The following is a 27,008-nucleotide window of genomic DNA, read 5'->3' as shown; positions in this document are numbered from 1 at the left end:
GTGTAGTGGTATTTTTGCATCCACACAAATATCTATGTCATATTGTACAGGTAAGAGTGATGTTTAGATTAGATGGTGAGTGGTGTTTGCAAAAGAAAAAGTGCTGTGAATGCTTTGCAGCATGAAATTGGTTGTACGATATTCTTTTGATTATTCATGATTTGCATGAGAAAAGTTGTAGTAACGAAAGTAGTTTGCAGTGTGTCACTACACACAATATGAATACCTACTGGTGACCCCAGGACTGTGAACATGCTGTTATGCACTCTGTACGACCTTCACTATGTTCAGAGAACTGTCGCAAAGTTTGTAAACATGTTGCTAAGCCACATGCACTTCTGCATGCCCTCCCTTCAGACTGAGTCAGCATCCCCCCATAATGATTGAAATATTGTGCTCAAAAGGAGGACATTACTGTCATGCACTATAGATGTTTTGATGGAACATGCTGCTTTGAATTTATTGTTTGTTTTTGCTTTGGTGAATGAAAGTCAAAAACGGCTCTTATTCCATTATCATGTATAGAGCTATTAGTGAAATACTAAGGTTTTCCCTGATACACACAACAGATTGATAAAGGTACTCATTTGATGAAGCAAGTATACAGTTTTGTTAAAATTTCTTTACTGTGAGTGTGATTACAACTTTTAGAGTGTGACTACCACTTTGTTATTCTTAAGGCCCTTTTCTGCAGTTTGGAACTGTGTCCATGTTTTGCACCTTTGATCTCCCCCCCCCCCCCCAAAAAAAAAATCCCATTGTTAATAATTGAGTGTATGTAGAAATAGTATGTCACCCAAAGACATTTGGTGTTACAAACTGATTATAGAACCCTGAGAGCGTATTGTGCTAATGACATTTTTCTTTTCTGGTATCTTTGTGTCTTCATTCTCTGTTAATCAACACTCAGTATTAATCCCTAAAAACTTTGTGATTTTTACACACACTATAGGTTTCTTATTTATGCTTAATGCAACAGAGTTGTTTTCCATCTTTGTCCTGACGTGCAAGCTGCTTTTTTTATATATAGTACTAATTAATTACATATTGCCCTTGCTTTCTCCAAGCTGCTTTTTTGTATATAGTACTAATTAATTACATATTGCCCTTGCTTTCTCTAATAGCAGTTGTGGTGCTTCCTCAGTGACTGTTGCTCTCATCAGCAAAGAAAATTTTTTCTCCGTGTCTTATACTGTCTGGAAAGTCATTGATACATGTTAAGAACAGTATTGGACCAACACACGACACTGAGGCACATCTGCGCCTGACAATTGTTTTACTAAAAAAGTTATCAGCAGCAGACATTATTAAAGGTGGACACCTCCATTATTCATAAAACTGTAATGATAACTGATTCCAGTAGTACTTTTGAACTTTAATATAATTATAATCTCCTCACACTGAAAAAATGAACTGAAATGTGTTCAAGAAATGTGGGTTATGATCTATGGAACACAACTGGATAGCTCCGTTACATTTTTTCTTCATATTTGGCCAACTCCAGCAGCAGCCAATAAGATGACAGGAATATCTCTCTGGCATTCCCATACTACAATGCATATTCAGTATGGCGGTTGTCTTCTGTCGTAAGACGTTGTATTTTCAGCCGTACCTTAAGTTATTTATTAATGTAATAAAGTGTAGTTGTGGAACACAATGTGCAAGAACTTCATTCATTCTAAAGAAGCAGGAAAAGCTAAAAGATAAAAGCAATTGGAAGGTGGCCGAAGGAGCCTCAAATGTGCAACGAAACAGGACAACTCGTAAATTTATTTTCAAATTTCAACTTTTTTCACTCTGTTCCAAACTTTAACTGATCGTGTAGGATAAAGCGAGTGAGGTGGGAATGAGTGCACGAGTGTCATTTGATAGGTTTCCTCCTCACTGTGTGAAACTATTTTAATACTTTTATCCACATTTGTTTCTTTTAATGTGTGTAAGGGTGCTGATAACCTACCATTGAGCACCTGTAAGCTCCAAACACACACACACACACACACACACACACACACACACACCAAATTTTAACTGAAATTTACTTTCAGGGCATAATAAGAATCACCTGATAATTACTCAGTACTCTACACCATATAGATCTCTCTATATTTTAATGTTTGGTCTCTCCTTTAAAAAAGTGAAAAGTGGAGTTGTCTATCCTTGAAAATGAGCTCCTGAATTATCTCTACCTTTTGCATCCTATTTTCCAAGTAAGACCGAAAGCCCTTGTTTTCAGGAAGTGGCCTGTGGTTTTCTATCCTCACCTAATTACCTTTCTTTAGTAAGGACCAGCTTGTGCATGCTTCAGGCAATCTGGAAAAAATACTTGAATTAAAGTACTAAATCAAACAATGGAAAGTCCATTATGGAATAACAACAGTATTACGAAAAGAATAGATTGTGACTCACCATATGGAGATGTTGAGTCACAGACCGGCACAACAAACAAAACTGCTATACATTCAAGCTTTTGGTCAAAAGGCCTTTTTCCAAAGTAGGGGGAAACACACACACACACAGACAGACACAGACACAGACACAGACACAGACTGTCTCTGGCCACTGGCAGGACTGCAACTGCACCTGTTGGGAACAGCAGTGTGCCGTGGGTAGTGGCGATAAAGAGGAGACACGGAGCGAGGAGGGGGAAGAGATGAAACGGTAGGGGTGGGGAAGGTGTAGTGCTGCTTGTGGAGCATACAGGGATGTGGTGGTGACAGTGTAGGCTGCTAGATGCAGTTGGGAGGTTTTGGGGAAAGGGGGGGGGGGTAAGGGAAGCAGAGAAATAGGGAAGGGGATAAAAGGAGGAAAAGGAAATAGTGAGTGTGTTGATGGAATATAAAGCTTGGTCATTTTGAAGTGGGAGTAAGGAAGGAGTAGGTAGGTGGGAGAATAGGGATTAGTGAAGGTTCAGGTTAGGGGGGCTAGGGGAACATACGATATATTGTGGAGAGATTCCCCACCAGTGTTGTTCAGAAAAGATGGGATATGTAGGAAGGATGCAAATGGTGCAGGCTGTGAAGCAGTCATTGAAGTGAAGTGCATTGTGTTGGGCAGTGTGTTCAACAGCTGGACGGTCCAGTGCTCTCTGGGCCACAGTTTGCCATGAAAGGCAGTGCTACCTGTGAAAGCAGTTGTGATCTACAAACTAAAATGTAACCACTGCTGCTTTCTATTTGGGTATGACAGCTAACAAACTGTCTGTCCTCACAAATGGCCGCCAACAAACTATGGCCAAGAGACAGGTGGATCACCCTTGCTGAACACGTTGTCCAACACAGTGAGCTTCAGTTCAGTGACTGCTTCACAGCCTGTGCCATCTAGAATCATTCTACTCGCACCAGCTTCTCTAAATTGCATCGGTGGAAACTCTCCTCGCATATATCCTGTGTTCCCTTAAACCTGCTGGCCTCAACATTTAGTTCCAATTGTTCCCTGCTCCCATTCCAGCATTACACAGCCTTATATTGTGCCAACACACCCAAAAGTTCCCCTCACTCTCTACTTCTCTCCTTTAACACTCCCTTTCCCTTCCCACTACCCCACCCAACTTCCTGATTGCACCTAGTGGTGCTACCCTGTCCGTACCATGTCCGTGCATGCTCCCACAAGCACCACTACACCTTCCCACACCCCTACCTTCCTATCCGTCCCCCTCCCCACCACATACCACCTCTTTACCCCCACCAACCACACCAGATGGCTGCTTCCGTCAGGCATAATTGCAGTCTGGCCACAGTGGCCAGAGATAGTGGTCATTTTTGTCTGTGTGTTGTGCTTGTGTGACTGTGTCTGTGTTTTCTACTTCGGAAGAAGACCTCCTGGCAAAAGCTTAAAAGTATGGCAGTATTTTTGTTACGCCTGTTGGTGATTCAACTTGTCTATATGGTGATTAGCAATCTGTATTTTCAAAATGTTGTTGAATTAAAAGATTCATATTCCCTTTCAGAACAGAGACTAGAACCTCATTTACGTCTAAATATCATATTTTATTCCTGGCTTGAAGTTGTATTGTGGAAAACATCACTATTGTGTGTGCTGTGTAATTCACTTTGGGGATGTTTAAGTAAGATTTAGTTAAAACTTCTCCACTATACCAGAGAAATATTTGTTTACAAAATCCGCCAGTTTGTGAGGATTTTCTGTTGCTCTACTACCCCTTTTTTTTTTCTTCCTACACTTCCATATTTTATGACATACCAATACAGCTTTGCTTTTATTTGCTGCATTATTTATTATTTTGCCATTGAACACCTTTTTTGCAGCAAGCGATACCCTCTCATTTATCTTTTGGTACATGTCATAGAAATCTAGGAATTGTGGATTGGTGGTGTGCTTTTGTAGAAAACTGTGAAATTTAAGGGTGTGGAGGGACTTTCTGATCCTCACAGTTATTAGTTTATTTTCCAAGCTGCTTGAAGTGGTTACTTTCAGAAATGTCTCCTCAAAAATTAATTTAAAAAATGTGCAGCATTAGAGAACTTAGCCATCTATACTGTTTTCCACATGTACTTCATTCCAGGTTTGATTTTCCAGTTCACTAGAAAAAGTATTATTTTGTGTTCCGAGAAGATCTCTTGTAGGCCTGCAGTATTGTGGGTTTTTATCAAGCCTGTCTTTAGCTCTATGATGTTACAGCAATTATCAGAGTGGCAAAGATCTTTTATAATAGTTTGCCACTTTCCCTGTCTATATGTGTAAGTTCATGATGTAAGACTGATGCTGAACGTTTTGATACTCTAGTAGCAGTGTTTACCATTTATGACATTCCAAAAGTATTCAGAATGAATAAAGAGCATGGAAGCTGATAAGAAATAATGAAAGCAAGCAACGGTTGTAGGTCCTACAATACAATAAAAATACAACAATATCAATGAGAAGCCTGTGCCCATTCATTAATAATTTTCCAAATTGTGGTTCTGTTTTTGAGACACAAATAACCATATCCTTTTTTAATTGAAGCCTGTTTCCTCCTCTTAGTCTTATGTTCACCATTGAAGAGAATGCCAATTCATATAGACAGGTAGTGGCGAATGACACTAATAGTTTCAGAGCATCTCTTGCCAGCTGTGGATACCGTTTTTTTCTCTTCCTCCAAAAGATGTGAATTAAATACCATTTTAAGCGTGCCATCAGCAGCAAAATCTATGTGGTTTTTCATCCTTGTGCTCAGATCAGCCAGTTGTACAGAAATATCCAGAAAGGGTTTAGTGTCCATCTATGTCCTTTGTCAGCTTCAGAGTTCAGTTGTGGAAAGTAACATAATAGTTTCTTGTCCAAATTATTCAAGCTCTGTATCATGCAGGGAATGTGAGAACTTACTACCACCGATTGTTGCTTTGCAATTTCTTGAGCAATCTTTTGAATGCAAGGAAAAGGCTCAAATACCATCTTTTGTGAAGACATTGAAAGTAAATGAAGTTTTGTTAGGAATCCTTTGATTTTTGTCCTTCGCCATTATAATGTTTTCTTTTCTGCAATGGAGGCTGTCATTTAAAATTTTTAGGTGATTAAAAAGATCAGTGAGAATGCTAATTTTAATAGCCAAATGTCATCACAAAAATAATTCACATAACCAGATTTAGAATCTTGTAAGAACATTAACAGTTTAGCTTTCAGTTCAAGAAATCGTGTCAATATATTTCCCTTGGAAAGCCATCTGACCTCTGTGTGATAAAGATTTTCATGGAATGAACCCATGTCTTAACAGATAATATGAAACAGTTGAGTTGGCAATGCTCTACCTCTAGTAGAGTTCACAAGTTTCATTGCCTCCTTAAATACATAATTTAAATCGGAAGTTAAAACCATGGTTGCCTGAGCTTATCGATGAAGAAAGAATTGTGTCCATGAAACATTTGGTATTATTGATTTTAATTTGGCAATGAGCCTACCTTCATTGCCTGCCATAGCTTTAGCACCATACTACAAATGGCGAAACATTTTGTCCAATGAGTCTGGTAGTTGCAAGTGCTTTCTGAAAACATCATACAAACACTGGCCCGTAGTGCTCACAGCTAGTGCTTTACAAAATAAAATGTCTTCAATCAGCTTCAAAGCCCACAATCTGAAATATCTGAACTGCGAAGCAAAATGCGGGCTCTTCATTAATTTATAGGCTTATTGTTCTCGAATGTAACTGACTGTATTGTTTAATCTGCATACAGTGGTATTATCAGAAAGTGGCATCCTTTTTAGCTCGTCTTCTTCCTGATTACCTAACACAATTTCAGCCACATCCAGGGCTGCTGGCAAAATAAGATTCTTGGCACCTGTATGTGGCGTCTTTGCTTTAGCGACTCGGTAGCTGGCTAATAACGCTTTCTCATTGACAATAGGCACACAAAATCAGATTTAAAAAATTGCTAAATCAAATAAACAACAACATATTATTATTTTCAATCAACAAATAACAATACTGTTTTATAACCAGAATTGTTGTAGTTTGCTGCTGATTAAGAATTTTCAGTTTCGTTTTGAAGAAATCAAATGGTTTATAAGCTTCCTTGGATTGTTTAGTTGAGAAATGACTCACAAGCTTCGATTATTTCTTTACACTCGTGTGACAATACTTCATTGCAAGTTTCACATTGATGTTTATTATTCAAATAATTGTTGTCTATCTTCTTATGGATTTATTTTTTATTTTTTTATTTTTGTTTTATTCACATCAATCACTGCCACTTGTACCAGACGTGGAAGACTGCACAAATCTTTTGAGAGACTTCTTTATTTTAGTCTTGCATGGAGCAAAGTGAAAATACATAATACTCATATCCTTACTAGCTGGCATACTCTGACAACTGATTGAAGCAAGGGAAAATGCATGTCTATGTGATCTCACCCACTTTTAGGGGCTCAGCATTTAGTTGCTGGGTACGGGCTTGGCGATCCCAGAGTTCCTTAGCTGGGGACTGGTAAGCATCACCGGTCCTCTGTCACCAAAAGCTCTGGGTATGCTTTAGCAACCACAGTGTGGCACGGTGGTGGAATGTTGTGTCACAGGGAATGGGTATCTTGGGTTGACTACGCACATCGCAAGGATGGAATAAACCTGTATTAAAAAGAAACCATCAATCTTAAGGTGTACAGTACGCTGATGAGATGCATGGTTGTTGAGGTGAAATAGTCATTAGAGGGCAATCTCTGTGGAACCTCCCACCTCAGTTGTATAGGTGCTACCTTGGCGCATGGGGCTCTGTCTAGGTGGACAGGTATTTCCCTAGCTCCTCATGGGACCAAGATTGATCCTTCAAAAGTCTCCCTTCCTCCTCCCAGCAGAAAGAGTGGGCTGCTGGAAGGTAACAACACCCAGTCTGACAAGAGAGCTTGGGAAACCAGTCCTATCTGTCACTTCTTATAGAACACATGCTGTTCCTCAGAATGAGTTAATAGTAATTAAAAGAAAAGAGGTCACTTTCCACAAAATTTCACCATTTTATATACGAAAAGGATTGGAGGACATTGCTGGAACATTAAAATCTGTCAAGTGCTTGTGAAATGGGACTCTGTTGGTTCAAATGTCAAGTTACCAACAAGTGAAGAATCTCCAAAAAGCTCAATGCCTCAGGGAGTATGCAATTGAAACTGAACTGCACAACACCTTGACCTTGTCGAGATCTATTTGATGTTCCCTGAGAAGAACTGAAAGCTGAATGGTCCTGGGAAGGCTTTTTTTTTCTTTTTTCTTTTATGTGCAAAACATCATGAAAAGGGTAGATGGCAGTCTTATGAAATCAGACTTGTTTATAATGACTTTCAGCAGCACAAAACTTCCAGAGTCCACTAGTGTTTGGCTTCCTTCACCTTAGCCTATGGCTTTATTTCCCAAAACCAATGTGCTGTTTTAAGTGCTGGTGCTTTGGGCACACTACCGTTGGATTTAAGGGAGAAGCCACTTGGGGCAAATGTGGGAAGGCTGCTCATGAAGGAGTTGGTTGTTCATCTCCTGTGAAGTGTGCCAACTGCTCTGGGAATCACCCTGTTTAGAGTGGGGACTGCAGTGTCTTTCTTGAAGATACAGGAAATAAAAACAAATAAGTGTATCTCTTATGGAGAGGCCAAAAAGATGTATAAGGCCATGCAGCCCCCAACGTTCACTACCTCATTTGTGTCTGTTCTTAAATAGCCAGTCCCAAAAACTGACACTGCTACAAAATGGAGGTTGCCAGTGCCAACACTAGTACCTGCATCTGCCAGTGCACTTGTTCTGCTTCAGTTGTTTTGAACCCCATACCTTCACCCAGGACTTCAGACAGGACTGTGGTTGCAGCTGTTGTGGAGCTCGCTGCCATTCCGAAGATTCAGCCTGGTCCACTGTCCAGTGCTGCTACAGTTGTGCCCCCAAAGTCCACTCAGCACAAAAAAGACAAAACATCAACCACTGACAGAGCCAGAAAGTCAACTGTCCGACAATGTCGAACTCGTCCTCTCTGCTGTATCCCATGATTCTCCATTAGAGCTAGGTGCCAAACTGGGACAATCATCTCACCCCAAAGCTGAGCCTCCTCATATGGTAGGCTCCCCTCCCAGGTGGAAGGACAGGGTGAAAGTACAACTTCCAAGATAAATGGCTCCCATCCTCCAGTGGAATGTTAAATGGGTTCAGGGCACTTGCGGAGGAACTGATGCTCCTAGCACAGCAATGCCTAGTGTGCATCTGTATGAAGGAAACATATTTTAAAGTATCTGGTGTCCCTGTCCTGTGGGGCTATACAGTCTGTAGCAAGAATGACCTGTCTGGGGAAAGAGCCAAGGGAAGTGTTGCTGTGTTTGTAAATAACTCACACCACACCACTCCTCTGCTCTCCCCTTGGGTACTGACCTGTAAGCAGCTGCAGTTGTCATTCACATGTGTCAGAGGATCACAGTTTGCTTGCTGTATTTACCCCCATCTGATGCAATAGACTGTGAGGCTCTCACAGAACTTATGGAACAACTCCCCCCACCCATATCTCCTCATGGGAGACATCAATGTCATGTCTTTTGGGGGTGGACCTCCACTTGTCCTCATTGTCAGGGGTCAGTTTTTGGAGGGCCTCATGACATCCCAAGAGCTGTGCATCCTAAACACTGGTACTCCCACTCACTTCTGTGCTACTACTGGATCATTTTCAGCCATCAACGCTCCCCCCCCCCCTCTCCCTCTCTCTCTCTCTCTCTCTCTCTCTCTCTCTCTCTCTCTCTCTCTCTCTCTCTCTCTCCAGCCCTTGCAGACTCTGTTCAGTGGGAAGTCATTGATGACCTTCATTCCAGTGACCATTTCCCACTCCGTTTTAACTTACTAAATGGAGCATTGCTTCAACAGAACCCACCAAAATGGGTGGTCAGCAGGGCTAACTGGACACTATTCAGCCAGCTGGCTGTGAATGGGTGGACCACGTCATACGAGTTATCCAACAAGATGCTGACTTATCCATCCCAAAGTCCTCAAGTCATCTAGGGAGACAGCCTGTACCTTGGTGGACAGATGAGTGCTGTTCAGCAATCCGGGACAGGTGTGCGGCTCTTTGACAATGTAAATGCCGCCCTACAGCAGACAACCTCATATCCTCTAGAGTCGTAAGAGCCAAGGCTCAACGTGTAATTAAGGAGAGCAAGAAAAGGTCATGGCAAGCATTCCTGGACTCTATAAACCTTTCCACTTGTTTTACAAAAGTACAGGAAGCAATCCGGAGGATTTCCAGTAAACACAGTCATTTACCAATAGCAGCAGTACTGAAACGGGGGTGTCTCCAAACAACACCTGGAGATCACTGAGTCGCTGGCAGAGCATTTTGCAAAAACTACTGCCAATGCAAGCCAGGATCCAGTGTTTCGTTGCTATTATACGACTGTAGAGAGGTGCAGGTTGGACTTCAGATTCAACAGTTCTGAGTTCTGCAACTCGGCTTTCTCCATGTGCGAGCTGGAATCGGCATTGTCAGAGACTCTTGACACTGCACCCAGTCACAACCAAATCTGATTCTGTCTGCTTCGACATTTGCCAGAAACATTGAAGGAAATCCTCCTCGAATGTTTTATGTGGCAGACAGGCAACTTGCCCAGCTCGTGGAGGGAGGTAATTCTGATACCTCTCTTCAAACCAGGAAAAGACCACACATCTTCCTTTAGTTAGTTCAGGAGTATCGCCTTAATGAGCTGTGTAGGAAACACCCTAGAGCGAATGGTTAGCCGTTGTCTGGCCTGGTTGTTAGAGACCAGGCAAGTGCTTGGCCACTCTGTGTCTGGACTCTGGAGATTTCGGTCCAGTGTGTCTAGAGGTGGCTATTCAGCAGTCTTTTCTATGTAAACATCATTGTATTGGCATATTTGATATTGGTAAGGCATATGACACTATTTGGAGACACAGTGTTCTCGTGCAACTGCATCAGTCTTTCCTGTCTTAGGGGTTTCTTAGGGCTTGAGTTGGTGATATGCTGTCAAACCAATTTGAGCAGGAGAATGGTGTCCCTTAGGGCAGTATTTTAAGTGTTACCCTCTTTGCCATAGTAGTAAGCAGTCTCATGTGTATGGTATGAAGTCCTGTACAGTGCTCATTATTGGTGGACAATTTTGTGTCTTTTTCTGTTCCCCTCCAGTGTTGCAACAGCGAGCCATCAGTTGTAGCTTACAGTGCAGAGAGAAGTGGGCTTTAGAGACAGGTTTTCAGTTTTCTGCAGACAAGTAAGTGTGTCTGTGTTCATTTCAGTCATTCTTGTCATATTTTTGATTTACGTGACTTGTATATGATGGATGCCATCCCACATTTTAGAGACTCACTGAGGTCTGGTCCTCATTTTTGACTCCAAATTGTCATGGTTGCCACAACTGAGAGACCTGAAAGCCCAGTCTCTCAAGGCACTAAACATCATAAAGTACCTAAGCTACAGGTCTTGGGGAGTGGCCAGGGTTTATCAGCTCTAGTTTTATAGGGCTTTCGTGCTTTCACAGCCGGGCTATGGATGCATGGTGTATAGATCAGTGAGGCCTTGTTACTGGAAGATCATTGACGCTGTCCACCATGGGGGGATTTGGCTGGCTATGGGTGCTTGTAGGACCAGTCCCACATCCAGTCTCTGTGCTGAGGCTGGGTAACCACCACTTACCATCCGGTGGCAGCTCCTCATGGTGCATCAGGCATGTAAGTTCCTCGCAGCTTCATCTTCACCCACATACCATACTGTTGCTCATCCAACTCTAAAATGCCTTTTCTCCAACTGTCCCTGGGGAACAAGCTGTTTCAGATCCGCGTGCAGTGTGTGCTGGGAGTTACTTTGTGTGGAACAATTATGACCCGAAATCCAGGGTTTTAACCATCTGCTGCCCTGGTTACTGCAGAGGCACGGAGTAATTTTGGATTTGTTGCAGTACAGGAGCAGGATTGTCAAAAGTTCTTGAAGTCAGGGAATTTCAAACATGTCAGGGAAATCAAGGAAATTTCAGGGAAATTTGAAGAAAACACTGGAAAAATCTCATTTTTGAGTTAGTAGATGAAATTTTTTGTGTACTGAGATGTAATGCATTGTTGTTGGATGGGTGCAGCTGAGTACATGCTCTACTTCCCAACTCCCTCATTCTTACCATTTCTCCGCTTCCTACCATTCCCCTCAGTTTGCAGTTAGTGCTACCACTTCTTGCCACTAGCCTTGCAGCTGCCAACGAGAGGCAGAGAGGCGTGAGGAGTGGTTTGTTTGGATCTGATTCTCAGAGACTGGTGATCCAGCGGCCGGAGACGGTGGTCATATGTGCATGAGTTGTGTCTGCATGATTATTGAAGGTGTGTGTGTGTGTGTGTGTGTGTGTGTGTGTGTGTGTGTGTGTGTGCTCTCATTTTCCGAAAAAGGCTATGGCCGAAAATTTAGTTGTGATAGTGTGATTGTCTTTCCTACATGCCTGTCTGTAGCTCAGCAATCATCTTCATGGAGAGTTGTTACCTATCCTCACTAGTATTGGATCTCGGAGTATTCAAGCAAGTTATCTGTTGCATGGATTGATCACTGCAGTCTCTTTTTATCAACATTGTGTCTGTGGCATGTGAACAGCTTGCCACATGAGTGGACTTCCAATGACTGGCCATCTCTGTGGGTATATGTAATGGATCGTGTCTGCTGATCTAAATCCCATTGTTTCCCACTAATGTGCAAGCTCTGCCCATTGGATCTAGTCTCATCGATCTGCCTGCAGGCTGCGTCTGTTTTTGTGTGGCGTAATGCGTCAAATTTTCGTTGTTTATCCGTGGACCCAGGATTGCAGTGCTCCTCGGCAGGCCAAAGGCCGTGGGCACTGGGTTTCAGGAATTGTGACTGTCTCACTGCAAGTACGTTGTACATTGCAGTGTTTCATAGACATGTGATTTATTCTAGTACATTTTGGCACTTTGAAAGTAGTTCAAATATTAGAAAGCATGGATGATAAAGCAGAAGGCAATTGTGGCAGTTGCTGGCGGTTTGTACACTATGTACTCATATATTTTTTGAAAGGAAAAACACACAATACTTGTAAAATGAAATGATCATGTGGCATTGATGGCCAGGAGGCTTATCCAGGGAAGTTTGGCCTTCGGGTTGCAAGTCTTCGTTCAGGTGATGGCACATTGGGCAGCTTCCATGTTGGTGATCGTGAAATGATGATGACAACACAACACCCAGTCCACAAGTGGAAAAAATCTCCAACCTGGCCGGGAATCGAACTTGGGCCTGCTGCGTGTTAGGCAAACATGTTACCACCCAGCTAAGCAGGTGGACACACAATACCTTTAAAACATAACACAGTGAGTAATAACTGATAATAACGAGCATAGTAGAACCAACATTTTATTGGTGGTCACCTATAGTGTTGGTTTACACAACTCTTCTCTGCCTTATACACTTTTTTTAAGAGGCCTACTTTTTTATGAGATTATTTCTGAAATCGGTGAAGGTATGTATTTTAAAAATGTCTTGTGACTCTAAGAAAATGCATATTTTCGTCACCAAATGTGTTTCATTTTCTTAAAATAAAATAATGTCCTGCTTTCTCCATCTAAAAACAGTTCATTACAACAGATGTTGATGTTAGTACTTAAGATTTTTGCTCACACATTTAGAAACATAGAAGTCCCTATATTTTTGGTCAATCTGAGACTTTATCCACGCTCGAGATCTCAAAATTTGTCAGGGAAAAATGCTAAAACTTGTCTGGAAAGCAGGGAAATATCAGGGAATTTCACTTGGGGAAACTTGAGGCAACCCTGAGGAGAGGCTGCACTACTGCTTCTGTTTTCCATACATTGTTTTCTGACATTTTATCTGAGTACCACAACTATGTAGCCATCCTTATGGATGGGTTGAGACAGGGGGACTCTGTTGATTGCTCTGTTGTTTTTCCAGATCGTGTCCTCAAGGATCAACTGCTCGTGAGTTTACTTTGTTCGATGCCAAATTATGTGCAATCTATGCGAGCACTGAAGCAGATGACATGTTCTTCCAGTGCTAAATTTCGTCTCTGTTCTGATTCCCTGAGTACCTTTCACTCTCTGAAACATTTGTACCCAGCAGATAAAGTAGTACAGAATATCCAGTGTGCTCTCCTCCAACTACGACAACTGGGGAAAGAGTTGTTTTTCTGCTGGGTAGCAGGGCACACGGGACTTGCGGGGAATGAAAGGGCGGATCTAGCATTGGCTGTTAGATCCTTCCTTACGTTCCCCGCAAGTCGTCATCAGGTATTTCACTGTGCCATCCCCCTGCATGCTGTTACCTCACTGTTGAGCTCTGGAGTTTTGCACCAGTGGGAGGATGAGTAGCTGGAAGTGACATACAATAAGCTCTATCTAATAAAGCCCACAATGCAGCTGCAGCATTCCTCCTTCCAGCCACGTCGATGGGCTGAGGTCCTCCTTACTCTTCTTCACATAGGCCACAGGCCTATGATGGATGGCTTCTTTCTCTGCTAAGAGGATCCTCCAATGTGTGCTGCTTGTGGCATACAGATAACTGTGCACCACATTTTGTTAGACTGTGTTGTATATTCCGACCAGCGGGCTACGGCGGATTTGCTGACGGATCTGCTACCACTTTTATGTAATGATCAAAAAATGTGGATCAAATTTTGAAGTTTTGTAAATTGTCCAACATTTTAGGGTGATGGTTTTAATGTGTTAACTGGATGACTGGCTTACCCATGTTTTAGTAAGTGGTCAGCCAGTCACATCTACCTGTGACATTCTTTTAGCTCCATTGTCATTTTACTTGTGTTTTAATCTAATGTATAGCAACTTTCACTCTTTCTCCATTGTTTTAGAGCATGTCAGCTTAAGTGATTGTGTGCTCGATTTGAGTGCACTAGTTTGGAATAATTTTCAAGGTTTTAGCCACATTTGTTTGTTTTAATGAGTGTAAGGGTGCTGATGACCTTTCCATTGAGTGCCCACAAGCTTCAATCATAATCATAATCATCATCATCATCATCATCATCATCATCATAACCACCCCACTCACTCGCACACCTTCACTGTGGCAAAGAATATGTCACTGTCTGCAGAGTGCTGTGACTAGCTTGCATAGTGATAATGATTTCTCGATCAGTATAGTATCAATAGAAAGTAATGAAATATGTTGTTTTTGAGATCACTGACAGTTTTTTTATGGTTTGTTACCATCCACAAGAAGTCAGTAACATTATACTGGATCAGCATACCTTCTTAATCAAACAGTGGAAAATACAGGATGGAATAATGACAATATTAGGAAAAGGATTGCTTACTCACCATATAGAGGAGATGTTGATCTGCAGATAGGCAGAACAAAAAAAGGCTGAACAAGTGAGCTTTCAGCCAAAAAGCCTTTTTCTAAAGTAGACAACACACACACACACACACACACACACACACCTACCTACCTACCTCTGTGTGCCCCCAGTCTCTGGCCACTGGCCTCAGTGGCTAGAGACAGTGGTCTCTTGGGTCTCTAGCCTGGGGCTGTCCTCATTACAAAGTTCTGTAATACAGTAGCTTTTCTTGTCTCAAATCACCTCTGTGCACACCCAGTCTCTGGCCACTGGCTTCAGTAGCTAGAGACGATGGTCTCTTGGGTCTCGTGTGTGAAGCTCACGTGTTTAGCAGTCTTTAGCAGTCTTTTTGTTGTGCCTTTCTGCGACTCAATATCTCTATATGATGAATACCAATCCCTTTTCACCAGTGGCGGCAGAACACACACATAAAAGGAGGTTATACTTATGCAAGCTTTCGGAGCCAGTGACTCGTTTTCTGGTAAAAGGGTTGAAGGGGAAGGAGAAGGAAGAGTGGTGAAGGGAAAGGACTGGAGAGGTTTAGGAAACAGGGTAGATCGGAAAAGTCACCCAGAACCACAGGTCAGGGGAGACTTACCAGACGTGTTCTGCTGCCGCTTGGTGAGTAGATTTTTTTACCTATCCAATTACACTATATTGTAAAAAATTGGTTATTTTTGTTGTTATAAATCTATCCTTTTCATAATATTGTCATACCTTTTTAATCTATGTAATTGTTTGTACATTTGTTAGTTGATGCTTATTCCAAATTCCTTCCATGTTTTGCCACTTCCAGTCGGTTTAGCCTGGGACTGACAAGGTAAAAAATTAAGTGTGAAGAAATTTTAGTTAAGAGTTTGTGTAATATAGTAGGAAGTAAAATGAACTACAAGACATCTGTAATTGGTGAGTTTGTTATTGTCACAACCAGTTTTGCTGCATTAAAGCAGCATTCTTAGATGAAAACAGTGTCATGTTAGTGCACCGAGGTGCCCCAAACATTCATAGTCAGAAATGAAACTGCTGGAGAAGGGGACTTCTGTGTACCCCATCTGTCTGCCTTTAGTATCAATCACATGTTCAACTTTGAGAATGTTTTCTAAACATTGGTGTAGCATTTATCGGAGGCAGGACATGTGTTACTGCCCATTATTTAACTAGTTGGATATGGAAAACTGCCTAAAAACACATTCAGGCCGAATGGCACATGAGCCCTTGTTGTTAATGCATGACATGGATTTCTTGATTTAGGACAGACATGCCTCCCTGAATCCTGGAAGTGGCAAGTTAACACACTCGGCTATTAATTAACGTTATAAATTATCATTTGTGTTGTGGTAAAGTTAGATATTTTGTATAACAGTCATCTTCACTTCTTTATTATTCAATCTTTAATTTGTGACTGGTTGACTGCTGTTTTTACTGTAGATCAGTAGTGTTTCTTCCTTATTGCAATCATTTGCATGAGATACTGATATATACAGGACAAAGATTATGAAACTGGTGTCTCCTCTTTTAATTTTATATTAGCGGTTGACAAGAAACAATACATGTTAATTTGTCGTACTGTGCCAGAAAATATACTTTTCGTGTTTCATTGTTGTGCTTCAAGTGAAAATTTTTGTGACAGATTTTCAGGTATGTTGTAATGTACTCATGTTCCTTTTATGCAAGTGTTGTGCTATTTATTGAAAACTGAATTATTCTTCTAATTCAGTGATCAGTCTAATGTTTGATGGTATTTCAGGTACTTGAATAATTATTGATTAGTCACTGGAAAATAATTATTGTAACTTCCTCATTTACCAGGTGCTAAGGATGGCAAGAAGAAGAAGCGCCGTAACAGAGGAAAGGGCAAGGACAATGACAAGAAAGAAGGGGAAAGAAAGCAGACGGACCCACCATCCATACCTATTGTAGAGCTTTTCCCAAGTGGTACAGTAAAGTTCTCTCTCTCTCTCTCTCTCTCTCTCTCTCTCTCTCTCTCTCTCTCTTTGTATGTGGGCAGTTATAATTCCATTTAACTGTTCAGTTTAAATTTAATTGTAATGTTGTTATTGGCAGTTTAAAACTTTGTTCTGATTTAATACTAAAATATGTTAGATTTTGATGTCATTGAATTACATGAATCTGCCACACTCTGTGAAGCAAGATTGTAATTAGCATTATGTTTTGTTTGCTTCAAGTGCCCCCAAAAATCTCATGAAAATTTTGTGGGAAAAAGTTATACTGGTATGGAGAGAACTTCATGGATGATGTAATTGGTTACAGATTGACTGGAGTAACATTATTTTTCCTTGACAGTAAAATGACCATTAGAGAAAACTTGACAGGGATCATTAGTTGAAAATAGTTTCCTCTTCTTAATGATTTTTCCAATTTTGAGTGGAAGTAGCATATTGATTTTTTAAGAAGGTGACACACAGATTATAATTGATCTGTTGTGTAGATGAATACATACATTTATCTTCATTTGTGCAAAACATTTATTCTGTGGGTTCCTTTGTCTTCTGCTGCATGGCCTGCAGCTGTCTTCGGTAACATAAACATGTGATGCAGCACGTGAAGGTTGCGGTGTGTGGACGGGTTACTCCTGTAACCGAAATTGCAGATCTGAAGATGGTTCTAGAGGAACCGAAACCGGTCATGTGAATAAACATTTTGTGCTATCAAGACGGATTATAAGTAACAGTGTAAAACCACTGATTGCGGTTATCCCATCAGACATTATGTCTGTTCTTGCAAACTACATTTGCTGTCACATAATTATTCTCATCTGATTTCTGAAAAATGTTGTTGACATTCATGCTTCATCCTCCTTATACAGTCTTTACACATTTTGTACCCACCTACTTAAATACTCCTTGTACTTCATTTCACCAACCAGGTTTAATGATGACTAATTTTGAATTTCCATCGAAGTGAATGGTGGGGATAAAGCTGTGTGATGATATGCAATTGTAAATAAATTAGCCTCTGGCTGCAAGGATGGTTTTCAAATTTCTTATGGCATAATCTATTTTGGGGCTACAAACCTAGTCTTCAGATTCGCCTCTTTACGTAGCAAAATTTTCTGAAGCTACATTGCAGCAGCCTATCCAACACGCCGAATTATTTGTATCATTGGATTACAAGTTGTCATATCTTTACCGGTCATGTGGTAAGATTAAATTTCGTGTGTTTAAGTCAGATTATACATGAATTTACAATTACTCATAATTTATACACACACACACACACACACACACACACACACACGCACACACGTGCGTGCACTGTTCCGTCACCTGTCACCTGTCAGAAGCCTGAATCACTACCTTCTGCAATGTGGACCACTGCAAGGTGTGCAGGAAAAGAGTGAATGAGATTCTGGAAAGTACAAACAGGGCCATAGAGCCATGCTAACTTCAATGCCATGGCCAAATGCACGAGGTTTCTTGGTTGAGGATCCGTAACAGATGCAGTCCAATCGAGATGATCCCACAGATTCTTAGTTGGGTTTATACTTGGAGAGTCTGGTGGCCAGGGGAGTATGATTAACTCATTCCGGTGCTCTTTGCAGCATGCATATACACTGCAGGGAAGGACACGTTTCAATGTCCTGATGGTAGATGCCATCGTGGCAAGGAAAAGCAAACTGCACATAGGGGTGGACATTCCCCAGCCATAATGATCACTCCTCCGGCCTGGACATTTCTAACGGTTGTTGCAGGGTGTTTGCTTTCAGATGTTCCACGCAGTACATACTAATAGCCATCTATCTGATGGAGCATAAAATGTGACTCATCTGTAAAGACCACCTGTCACCATTCGGAGAACTTCCAGTTGTGATATTGGTGTGTGAATTCCAGCCCTTGTAGCCGATGAACAGCAGTCATTGTGGATGTGTGAACCAGTTGGCTGCTGTGGAGGCCCATACGTAGCAGCATTCACTGAACAGAGCTTGAGGACAAACTGATGGCAGCTCCTTGGTTCAGCCGGCAGGTCATTTGCTGAACAGTGGCATGTCTATTCGTGCATACACATCTCTGCATGTGTCATTTGTCCCTGTCATCTATGGCCCATGGTGCACCACAGTTGCCTCGGCTCCAGTTTTGGGTAGTACCATTTTGCCATGAACGATATACTTTAACCACTGTGGTAAGCGAACAGTTTACAAACTTAGCCATTTTGGAAATGCTTCCGCTCGTGACCCAAGAGCCAATGTTTAAGTCCTTTTGAACATCAGATGAATCACTCCATTTCTGCATTACGACAACTACTGCACTGTTTTCCCCATCCTCCAACACACTTCATGTACTTTCAACAGCTAGTGATGCCAACTGACATCTGAGAGTTGTTATTGTGCATTGACATTGAACATAGATGGTTGTCATGTAAATGTTGACTGGACCACCTGTGTACCCGTGTGTGTGTGTGTGTGTGTGTGTGTGTGTGTGTGTGTGTGTGTGTGTACACACTTTTGCAGAAAGTATTCATGTATACCATCGAATGTACCAGTGAAATTAATCGTTGTACGATGTACAGTTCAGGAGATATGATGCCATAAACACTGAGATGCATGAAAAACTGCCACATCCTGCACGATGTTTAAATGTATTACACATTTGCTACTAACACTATTCACAACACAGTTTGCAGACAATGGCCACATACACCATTGGATGTACCTGCAAAATTGTCATTTTGCAGCACACAGCCCAGGCGATATGACGTCATAAACATTGCGCTCTGTGAAAATGAAACTGTAGGAGGACATTCACTAGACATACATGGGTACAGCCATAGGTCAAAAGCTCATCCTGAACCTCAGGAAGAGTTTCAACTAAATTTTGTACAGATATTAATTATGATCTGGAAAAAGTACTGTGAGGGTAAGAAACCAGAATTATATTGGGGTGGGCTTGGTAACGTGGAGAGAGGTGGGAGGAGGAGGAGGAGGAGGAGGAGGAGGATAGACAGAGGGTGGGGGGCAGGAGCAGACAGACAGATGGTGGGGGGGGGGGGAAGTTGACAGAGAGATCGGGTATGGACAGGGATGGGGAGTAAGAGATGGACAGAGAGTGGGTTGAGGTGGAGACAGACCGGGGAAGGGGGGGGGGAAGGGAGGAGTGTACGGACAGAGAGGGGGGAGGGATAATATGGTCAGAGGGAGGGAAGCGATGATGGACAGAGAGAGGGGAAGGGGTAGATGGCATTCAGATGGAGGTTATGCACAGGTGGAAGGGGCGGGCAGATGGGCAGAGTGTGGGAGGCGTGGAGCATGTGGACAGGGAAAAGGGGAAGGAATAGTTGGACTTACAGAAGATTGGAATAAATACATACCTGGGCAATGCCAGGTACTCAGCTAGGATAATACAGGGTGTACATAAAGTCCGGGAACACTTTCAGTTATTTATTGCACAAGAACCAAACATTGTACAGTTATCATACATATGTCATTTTGAAGAGAACCCCTGAATTTCTTTTTATTTTTTTATTTTTTATTTTTTTCCCTATGTATACTGCCACAGCGCAGCTTGGTAATTTGCTGATAGTCAGCGCCAGTCGCAAACATGGCGAGTTCAGGTGCGGAGCGAGCTTTCTGTGTGTTGGAGTTTGACAAAAACAAGTGTGCTACAGCTGTTCAATGGATATTTAAAACCAAGTACAGTAAGAAGCCACCAACAAGGACGGCTTCACCCATTTTCATCGTGAAGTTTCTGGCTACCTGAACACAGAGCTGCCGTATCGATGGATCGGCCTTGCTACAGGAGGGGACAGCTATTTCATTAAATGGTCTCCCCAATCATCAGATCTCATTCTCTGTGACTTTTTTCTGTGGCGACACATTAAAGATCTGGCATATGCACCGCCTCTACTACGTGATGTAGCAGAGCTTGGGAGAGAATACGGGAAGTGACTGCCACAGTCGACGATGCCATGCTCGGACGGGTATGGCAAGAATTCGATTACGATATTGACATCTGCCGGGTCACTCATGGTGCACATATCGAATGTTTGTGAAAAAAACTTTGAGAGTTTCTCTTCAAAATGCAATATATATTACATCTGTACAATATTTAGTTCTTGTGCAATAAATAATTGAAAGTGTTCCCGGACTTCATGTACACCCTGTATATAGTGTTTATTACTATTTAGACCAATCAACCATTTATGGTGGTAAGACCAAATGTCCAGGATACAACAAGGAAGATTGCAATAGTGTAAAATGACAGATACTGGAGTCAGTGGGAATTACTTTGTTTAATACACAGTATCATTTTTTTTCTTTTCCGCTTTGACAGTTATGAGACAGAAAGGTACCATTACATAAAACTGCTGATGTATTCCAGACTTAGATAGGATTAACTAACTGATGTTGCAAAAACAGAGATATTTTGATTTGGTACCTAACGTATGCAAAAATTTACTGTATTCCACCTCACCTTCAACCGAGGCTGCCTGACGAGCCCGCTAATCCAAAAGCTGTATGTACTAGCCAACACAATAGCAAAACAAAATTATGTTGTGCAAGGGTGTTTTACTCTGTTGCTGTTAAATGAATTGTGCACCTGAAAGTGGTACAAGTACATTGTCATAGAGGGCATATACCATATTTACGCAATTACGAGACAGTTTTTTCCCAAATTCGTTATTTGAAAAATAGAGTGTCATCCTACATGTGCAGCTTAGACTATTCCTGCTATCAATATTTTTATGTTGTGCAGTAGATTAGTATAGGGATCATGTTACATTTATTTTTAGATGAAGCTTTGCTAGTTGTGGTCACATGCAGATTTATTATGGAGACTTCGGGAGGGGTTGGGGGAGGGGGGGGGGGTGACAGTGAGACCAGCTTGACTGAGGATGAAAGTGGGGAAGGAAGTGGTGAGTGGGGAGCAAATTTCCTCATGCTACCAACCGTGGGAATACAGGGTACAGTCACAGTAATGTGATCTCCACCTATGTGCAAAGTCGGTGTGCAATGGCCACTCATGAATGGTAAGTGGTAGCAGTAGTAGTGGAGAGTATATAAAGCATGTCAGGCAGATATGGAAAATGGTGCAGTCATTGTCGTAATGTAGAAATGCAGTGATTATCTGATGTCCAAAAACGGTATGATCATTGACTTTTGGGCCAAAGGTGGAAGCGTTTCTGAAATGGATGCATTTTTAAACTGTTTGTTTGCTGTTGTGGTTAAAGTATACCATGCATTGCAAAATGACGTTGTCTGAAACCAGTGCTGAGACAACTGTGGTACGTCACAGGCCATAGATGATACAGGTGAAAAACAGTCACAGAGATAAATGTGTACAGGTGAATAGACGTGCACTACTGAGCAACTGACTGCCCAGATGAATCAAGGGGCCCTTAGTGACCGTTCAGTGAACATTGCTGCATATGGTCCTCCGCAGCAGGTTCCTGTAGCCACGCTGACTGCTGGTTGTCGGTGACAAAGGCTGGAATTTGCAAGCCAATACCACAACTGGACATCTGCCGAGTGGCAACAGGTGATGATGTTTTATGCTCCATCGGACAGGTGACCATCGATGTGTACAGTGTGAAGTGTCTGAAAGCAAACATATTGCAACAATCATTGGATGGGTCCAGGCTGGTGAAGGGAACGCTATTGTCTGGGGGAATGTTTTTGTGGCATTCTCTGGGTGACCTCATCATTTTTGAAGGCACAGCGGATTAACCCACATGTTCACTTATTGTTGAGGACCATATTTAGGCTTTTGACAGGTGTTTGTATTAAAGTGATAGGACAGTGTTTATACTGCATATCCTTGCTCTTTATGAACATTTGCCTTGTGCAAACTGCTGTTTCCTTCAATCCTTTTGTTGGAGAAGTGAATTTGCTTCAAAATTGGACAAATACTCAACGATAGTATACATTTCCGCAGAAGGTGTTAAGTCTTTCAGTGCTTACCATGAGCTATGATGGGAACTACTGTGTGTGTGTCAGCTGCTGATCTACGTGGCCAATGAGAGAGCATCTTGCAGACAACAAGTCTGGAAGCAAGAGATGAAGGAATGTTGTCACATCCTCACGTCAATATAGGTGCGAAATCTGCCATGTATTGGGGGGGGGGGGGGGGGGAGCTCTCTTCTCATGTTCTGCCTTAATCAAAACCTTTGAAGATTACAACATATTCAGAAGAAATAGCCAAATATTTGTAACACCCAAGCTTATAAAATTTAGTGATGCCCGTTTTGTTCACAATAATTTAAGGTGAGCTCAGACCCCAAGTATTAAAAAAAAAAAAAAAAAAAAAAAAAAAGGGAATTTATTTTTTCTATTGTATAAATATTTGGACTTTACTGGACGAATTGGTGCATAATTTTTGTAAAAAAATCCATGTAAATGCATTTTTAATATTTTTCCAAGTTTTACTTGACACATCACGATGTCCTCAATGATCTAGATATCCTTTCAGATATGTATGAAAATCTCAGAAACTACATGCTCTAAGGCTGTGGCTTTGCTATATTCTCTTTGGATTTGTATACCACAGATTGGCTGCTCTGATTATTAATTATTCTATGCTCATATGGTTGTAAATCTTTGAAAACAAAACATATTTTGATGTTTGGTAGCTTGCTGTGTTTATAGTAAAACTGTTGTGTGTTGTTGCTCTCATTTAAAATGACTAAACCAAAAGGTATTTTCAAGAGACGTCATAACAAAGGAAATAGATGTATAGAACTACGTCAGTTGTGGATAGTAGTGAAATAGTGCAAAATAATAGTTGTAGTGATGAGAAGACTGTTGACATTTCTCCTAGTGCATCGAAAAAGAAAAGGGGCAAAAATGCAAGCTTACTATGTAGGACATACATTACCTACACACGAAGGCAATGGAGTAAATGTAATTATAGATTTGAATATTTTAACGCCGAGATTGTAGTATGCAAGTTATGTCTTAGAGATATAGTGCTTTCCAGAGATGTGAATGCCAGAATTGAATAGTCTGTAACCTTAAAATCATATGCACAAATTGCATTGTTGATACATCATTTATAGCAGCTGCCAAATGCTCAAATAATGAATGATATGAAGCCAGTGTGAGGTTATTTATGGAGTTGGGTGTATTGTGAAAGGTAGTGGTGGTGATAGATTACTTAATGCTCTCGTGAATGTGTCAAACCCACCCACACAATATGAGAGACATACTGAAATTACTGCACAGATTCTGTTGCAACCGAATCCATGAAAACTGCAGCTGTATAAGCAGTCAATGAGAATGGTGGTTTAACAGATAGTAGTGTAGCATTTGGTGAGTTACAGCAAAAAAGGGGCCACACTTCCAAAAATGGATTTGCTACTGCAACAGGTGTTGATACTGATAATATGTTCTCACTAAATGTTCCCCGAGGATGCCCCTTAGTAGGTGATAATGAAGAGAAAAAGAATGCCCATAGGCCCTCGCTTACGAGGAACTATGAGGTGTCAAGTGGTGGTATGGAGGTAGCAGCAGCTATGGCTATTTTTCATCACCCACAATCAGAGCGAAGAGTTAGATATATGAAATATCTGGCAAATGGAGACTATAAATTCTCCAGCACTATTCTAAAAAGCAATCTGTAGTGATGAACATATTACGAAGCTTGAATGTATAGGCCACATAAAGAAAAGGAGGGGAGCAAGGCTTTGTCAACTGAAAAAGAAACTTGGCAACACCAAATTATCAGGTGGAAAAACATAAAATATGATGGAAGGTTTACTGATAAAGTCATTGATGAATTTCTGGAATACTATGGCAAAACCATTAGGGAAAACACCCGATTTGGAATGCATGAAAAAAGCAGTGTGGGAAACGTACTTTCACATGCTGTCCACAGATACTAACCCTGTACATAACTTGTGCCCGCCTGCACCAGATACATGGTCCAACTATAGAAAAGCAGGAGGCAAACTAGATGGATCTCAGTACCTGAAGCAGTAATGGCAGCCATTAAGCCTATATTCAGAGACTTAACAAATCCTGAATATGGGAAGAATAAAAGTCCTGGAAGAGTTGGGAATAAATATAGGGCAGAACACGGCCAGAACATCAGAAACCATGGACCAATTAAGAGTGAGGAAGGTTGAAATTTCTGCTCAGGAAATGACCGAGGAGGGAGAGGTAGGATTTAGGCAAAGTAGTAGTATCAGACTATGAAGCAGTCTGCTTTTGACCAGGATTTTTTCAGGATGAAAGATGTGTTTCCATGGACTTAAGCATTAACTTGAATTTTGTCAAAACTATGCATTTTCTGACAAAAGCCACTTTTTCTCAGGAAGCAATAAACATACAAACAGAAAAATTGTAGAAATTATTCATATAGTGGATGTGATTATATGGATCTACTATAGTGCTTTGAGAGTTATGTAATTGGTGGTATAAAACAAATTTTCAAGAAACAGGAATTTATTTAAAAAATTGTATCCCAATTTCCACTCTGTACCTTCTCCATTCTGGATCAGTGAACTAAATACATTCGGATGTTCAGTTAGTAAAAATTTGGTAGTAATATTTTGAATAGTTTCAGAAATAATTGGTTAAATGTTGGCAGAAATCTGCATTGTTGGCTGTGTTGCTTCCTACCCTGCTCCCACCTTGGAAATTGCGATATATTCAAAAGAAAAAAAGAAAAATTTTTTGTTACAACCAAGATAAGAAATTTAATTTCTGCTCATAATTGGCTATACTTCACTTCTTTTCTCACCTCTCATGGCGTAGGTGAAACTATCCCAGATAATATTGGTGGTGGTGGTGGTGGTGATTAAAAGTAACGATACCGTAGTTGTCTGTCTCAGATAGTAAGCAAAAACGGAACTTAAGATAAAAATTACTGTAAACCATTTATTTTTGTTTATTTTATTTCTTCTTGTCTTGTCAAAATGTAGACAATCAATAAATGGCATAAGTTTAGAATTGGGTAATGTTCACATTTTTAGGCAGATGTTTTATATGAATAAAACAGTTCATAATTTTGATTAGTCAGATTATTTTTCAAGGAGATCGTCTTAAATTTGGTGTTGCCTTATACTTGTGTGAACACCATACATTAAAGACATGGTGTTATCTAAAACTGGAATATGCCATAATTGTCAAATGTCTGGCAGCTTTCAGGGTCATCAGTAATTCCACACTAACAGCATGACTTAAGTGCACATTTGGTATCCAAACTATAAATTGTGATTCCCAGATTAATTTGTTGAAGCAGAATTATTTTAACTCTGTAGACTCGCAGTACCATGAGCTACTTCTGTTAGTACCCAAGCAAGACTAATATTCCCTGTATATCATAGACAGTTATGGAATGCAGGGGTGATCAAGTGTTTAATCAGTGGATCGTAAATGTTAAGGGAATGTTAATTTAAAAAGAATGGAATTTCAATGAAAGTAAGCAACCGGGTATTACACATTTAATAAATATTAGGTATTACTTTTTCGAAATCACAATTGGCTGTTATCACCAATCAGTAGTATGTGCACTGTAAGAATCTATGTATATATATAAAATAAAAATATATGTATGCATGTTCCACATCTCCACTTAAACTACTGGATCTGGAAAGCAACTCTGTAAGGACCATCTACCTCCCATTGGGGTGGGGATGTGGATGAAAATGGGGTGATGTAGGAGATATGAAGAGAGAGGGAGGAGAAGATGCACAGACAGAGGAGGGAAAATGAGGTGGGGAGGATGAGATGGGAGAAAGAGGGTATCTACGTGTCTCATTTTTTTTTGTAAAAACGTAATGTATAGTAATACTATGCCTGGGGGGGGGGGGGGGGGGCACGAGAGATGTAAAAATGTTCTGAAACAATCTGTTGGTATATCTTTCCTGGATGTAATTCAGTTGGAATACTTTATACTTTAAAAACTATGATGTGTAATTTCTCTTATTTGAACTGTTCAGTGTGTCAGCCAGGTTGCCAAGAATGAGCACGGCAGTGAGCCAATGTTTTTGTCATTGTATTTCAAGACCAAAGTTCATACTACATAGCTGAATACCAACGATAAATTTAACATCCTCTCACAGTTAGTATGACATAAAACAGCAAGAATTCTTATATGTGTGCAATATATGTGAAATATATGTTATGTGAATGTATGCCAAGCCACAGGTAAAAAGCTACTGTGGAGATAAATATAGTGTGAAGTGTATTTTAAGTAGATCCCACATAAACTGCCACACAGTACTCTCAGACCTGCCGTGGGGAAGCAAGCTAGTGTGATGAGTAAAATATTGATTTTTCTCCAGTGCTCAGCCATGACAAGCCAGCA

At 40.9% G+C, this 27,008-nt stretch overlaps 1 protein-coding gene across 1 annotated transcript in view; it reads left to right on the top strand.

Annotated features, from left to right (window-relative positions):
• The window catches only part of LOC126248149 (methionine aminopeptidase 2-like), a 135,801-nt gene that overhangs the window by 31,395 nt on the left and 77,398 nt on the right, over positions 1-27,008 (top strand). The window contains exon 3 of the mRNA XM_049948885.1: positions 16,555-16,680. Coding sequence (XP_049804842.1) covers positions 16,555-16,680 — 126 coding nt within the window. The remainder of the gene's footprint in view (positions 1-16,554; positions 16,681-27,008) is intronic.

Source organism: Schistocerca nitens, chromosome 3 (genome assembly GCF_023898315.1).
Source record: "Schistocerca nitens isolate TAMUIC-IGC-003100 chromosome 3, iqSchNite1.1, whole genome shotgun sequence".
In the NCBI taxonomy this organism is placed as follows: domain Eukaryota; kingdom Metazoa; phylum Arthropoda; class Insecta; order Orthoptera; family Acrididae; genus Schistocerca; species Schistocerca nitens.
Note: the sequence above shows the minus strand (reverse complement) of the source record. Positions and strands in the feature narration are given on the sequence as shown.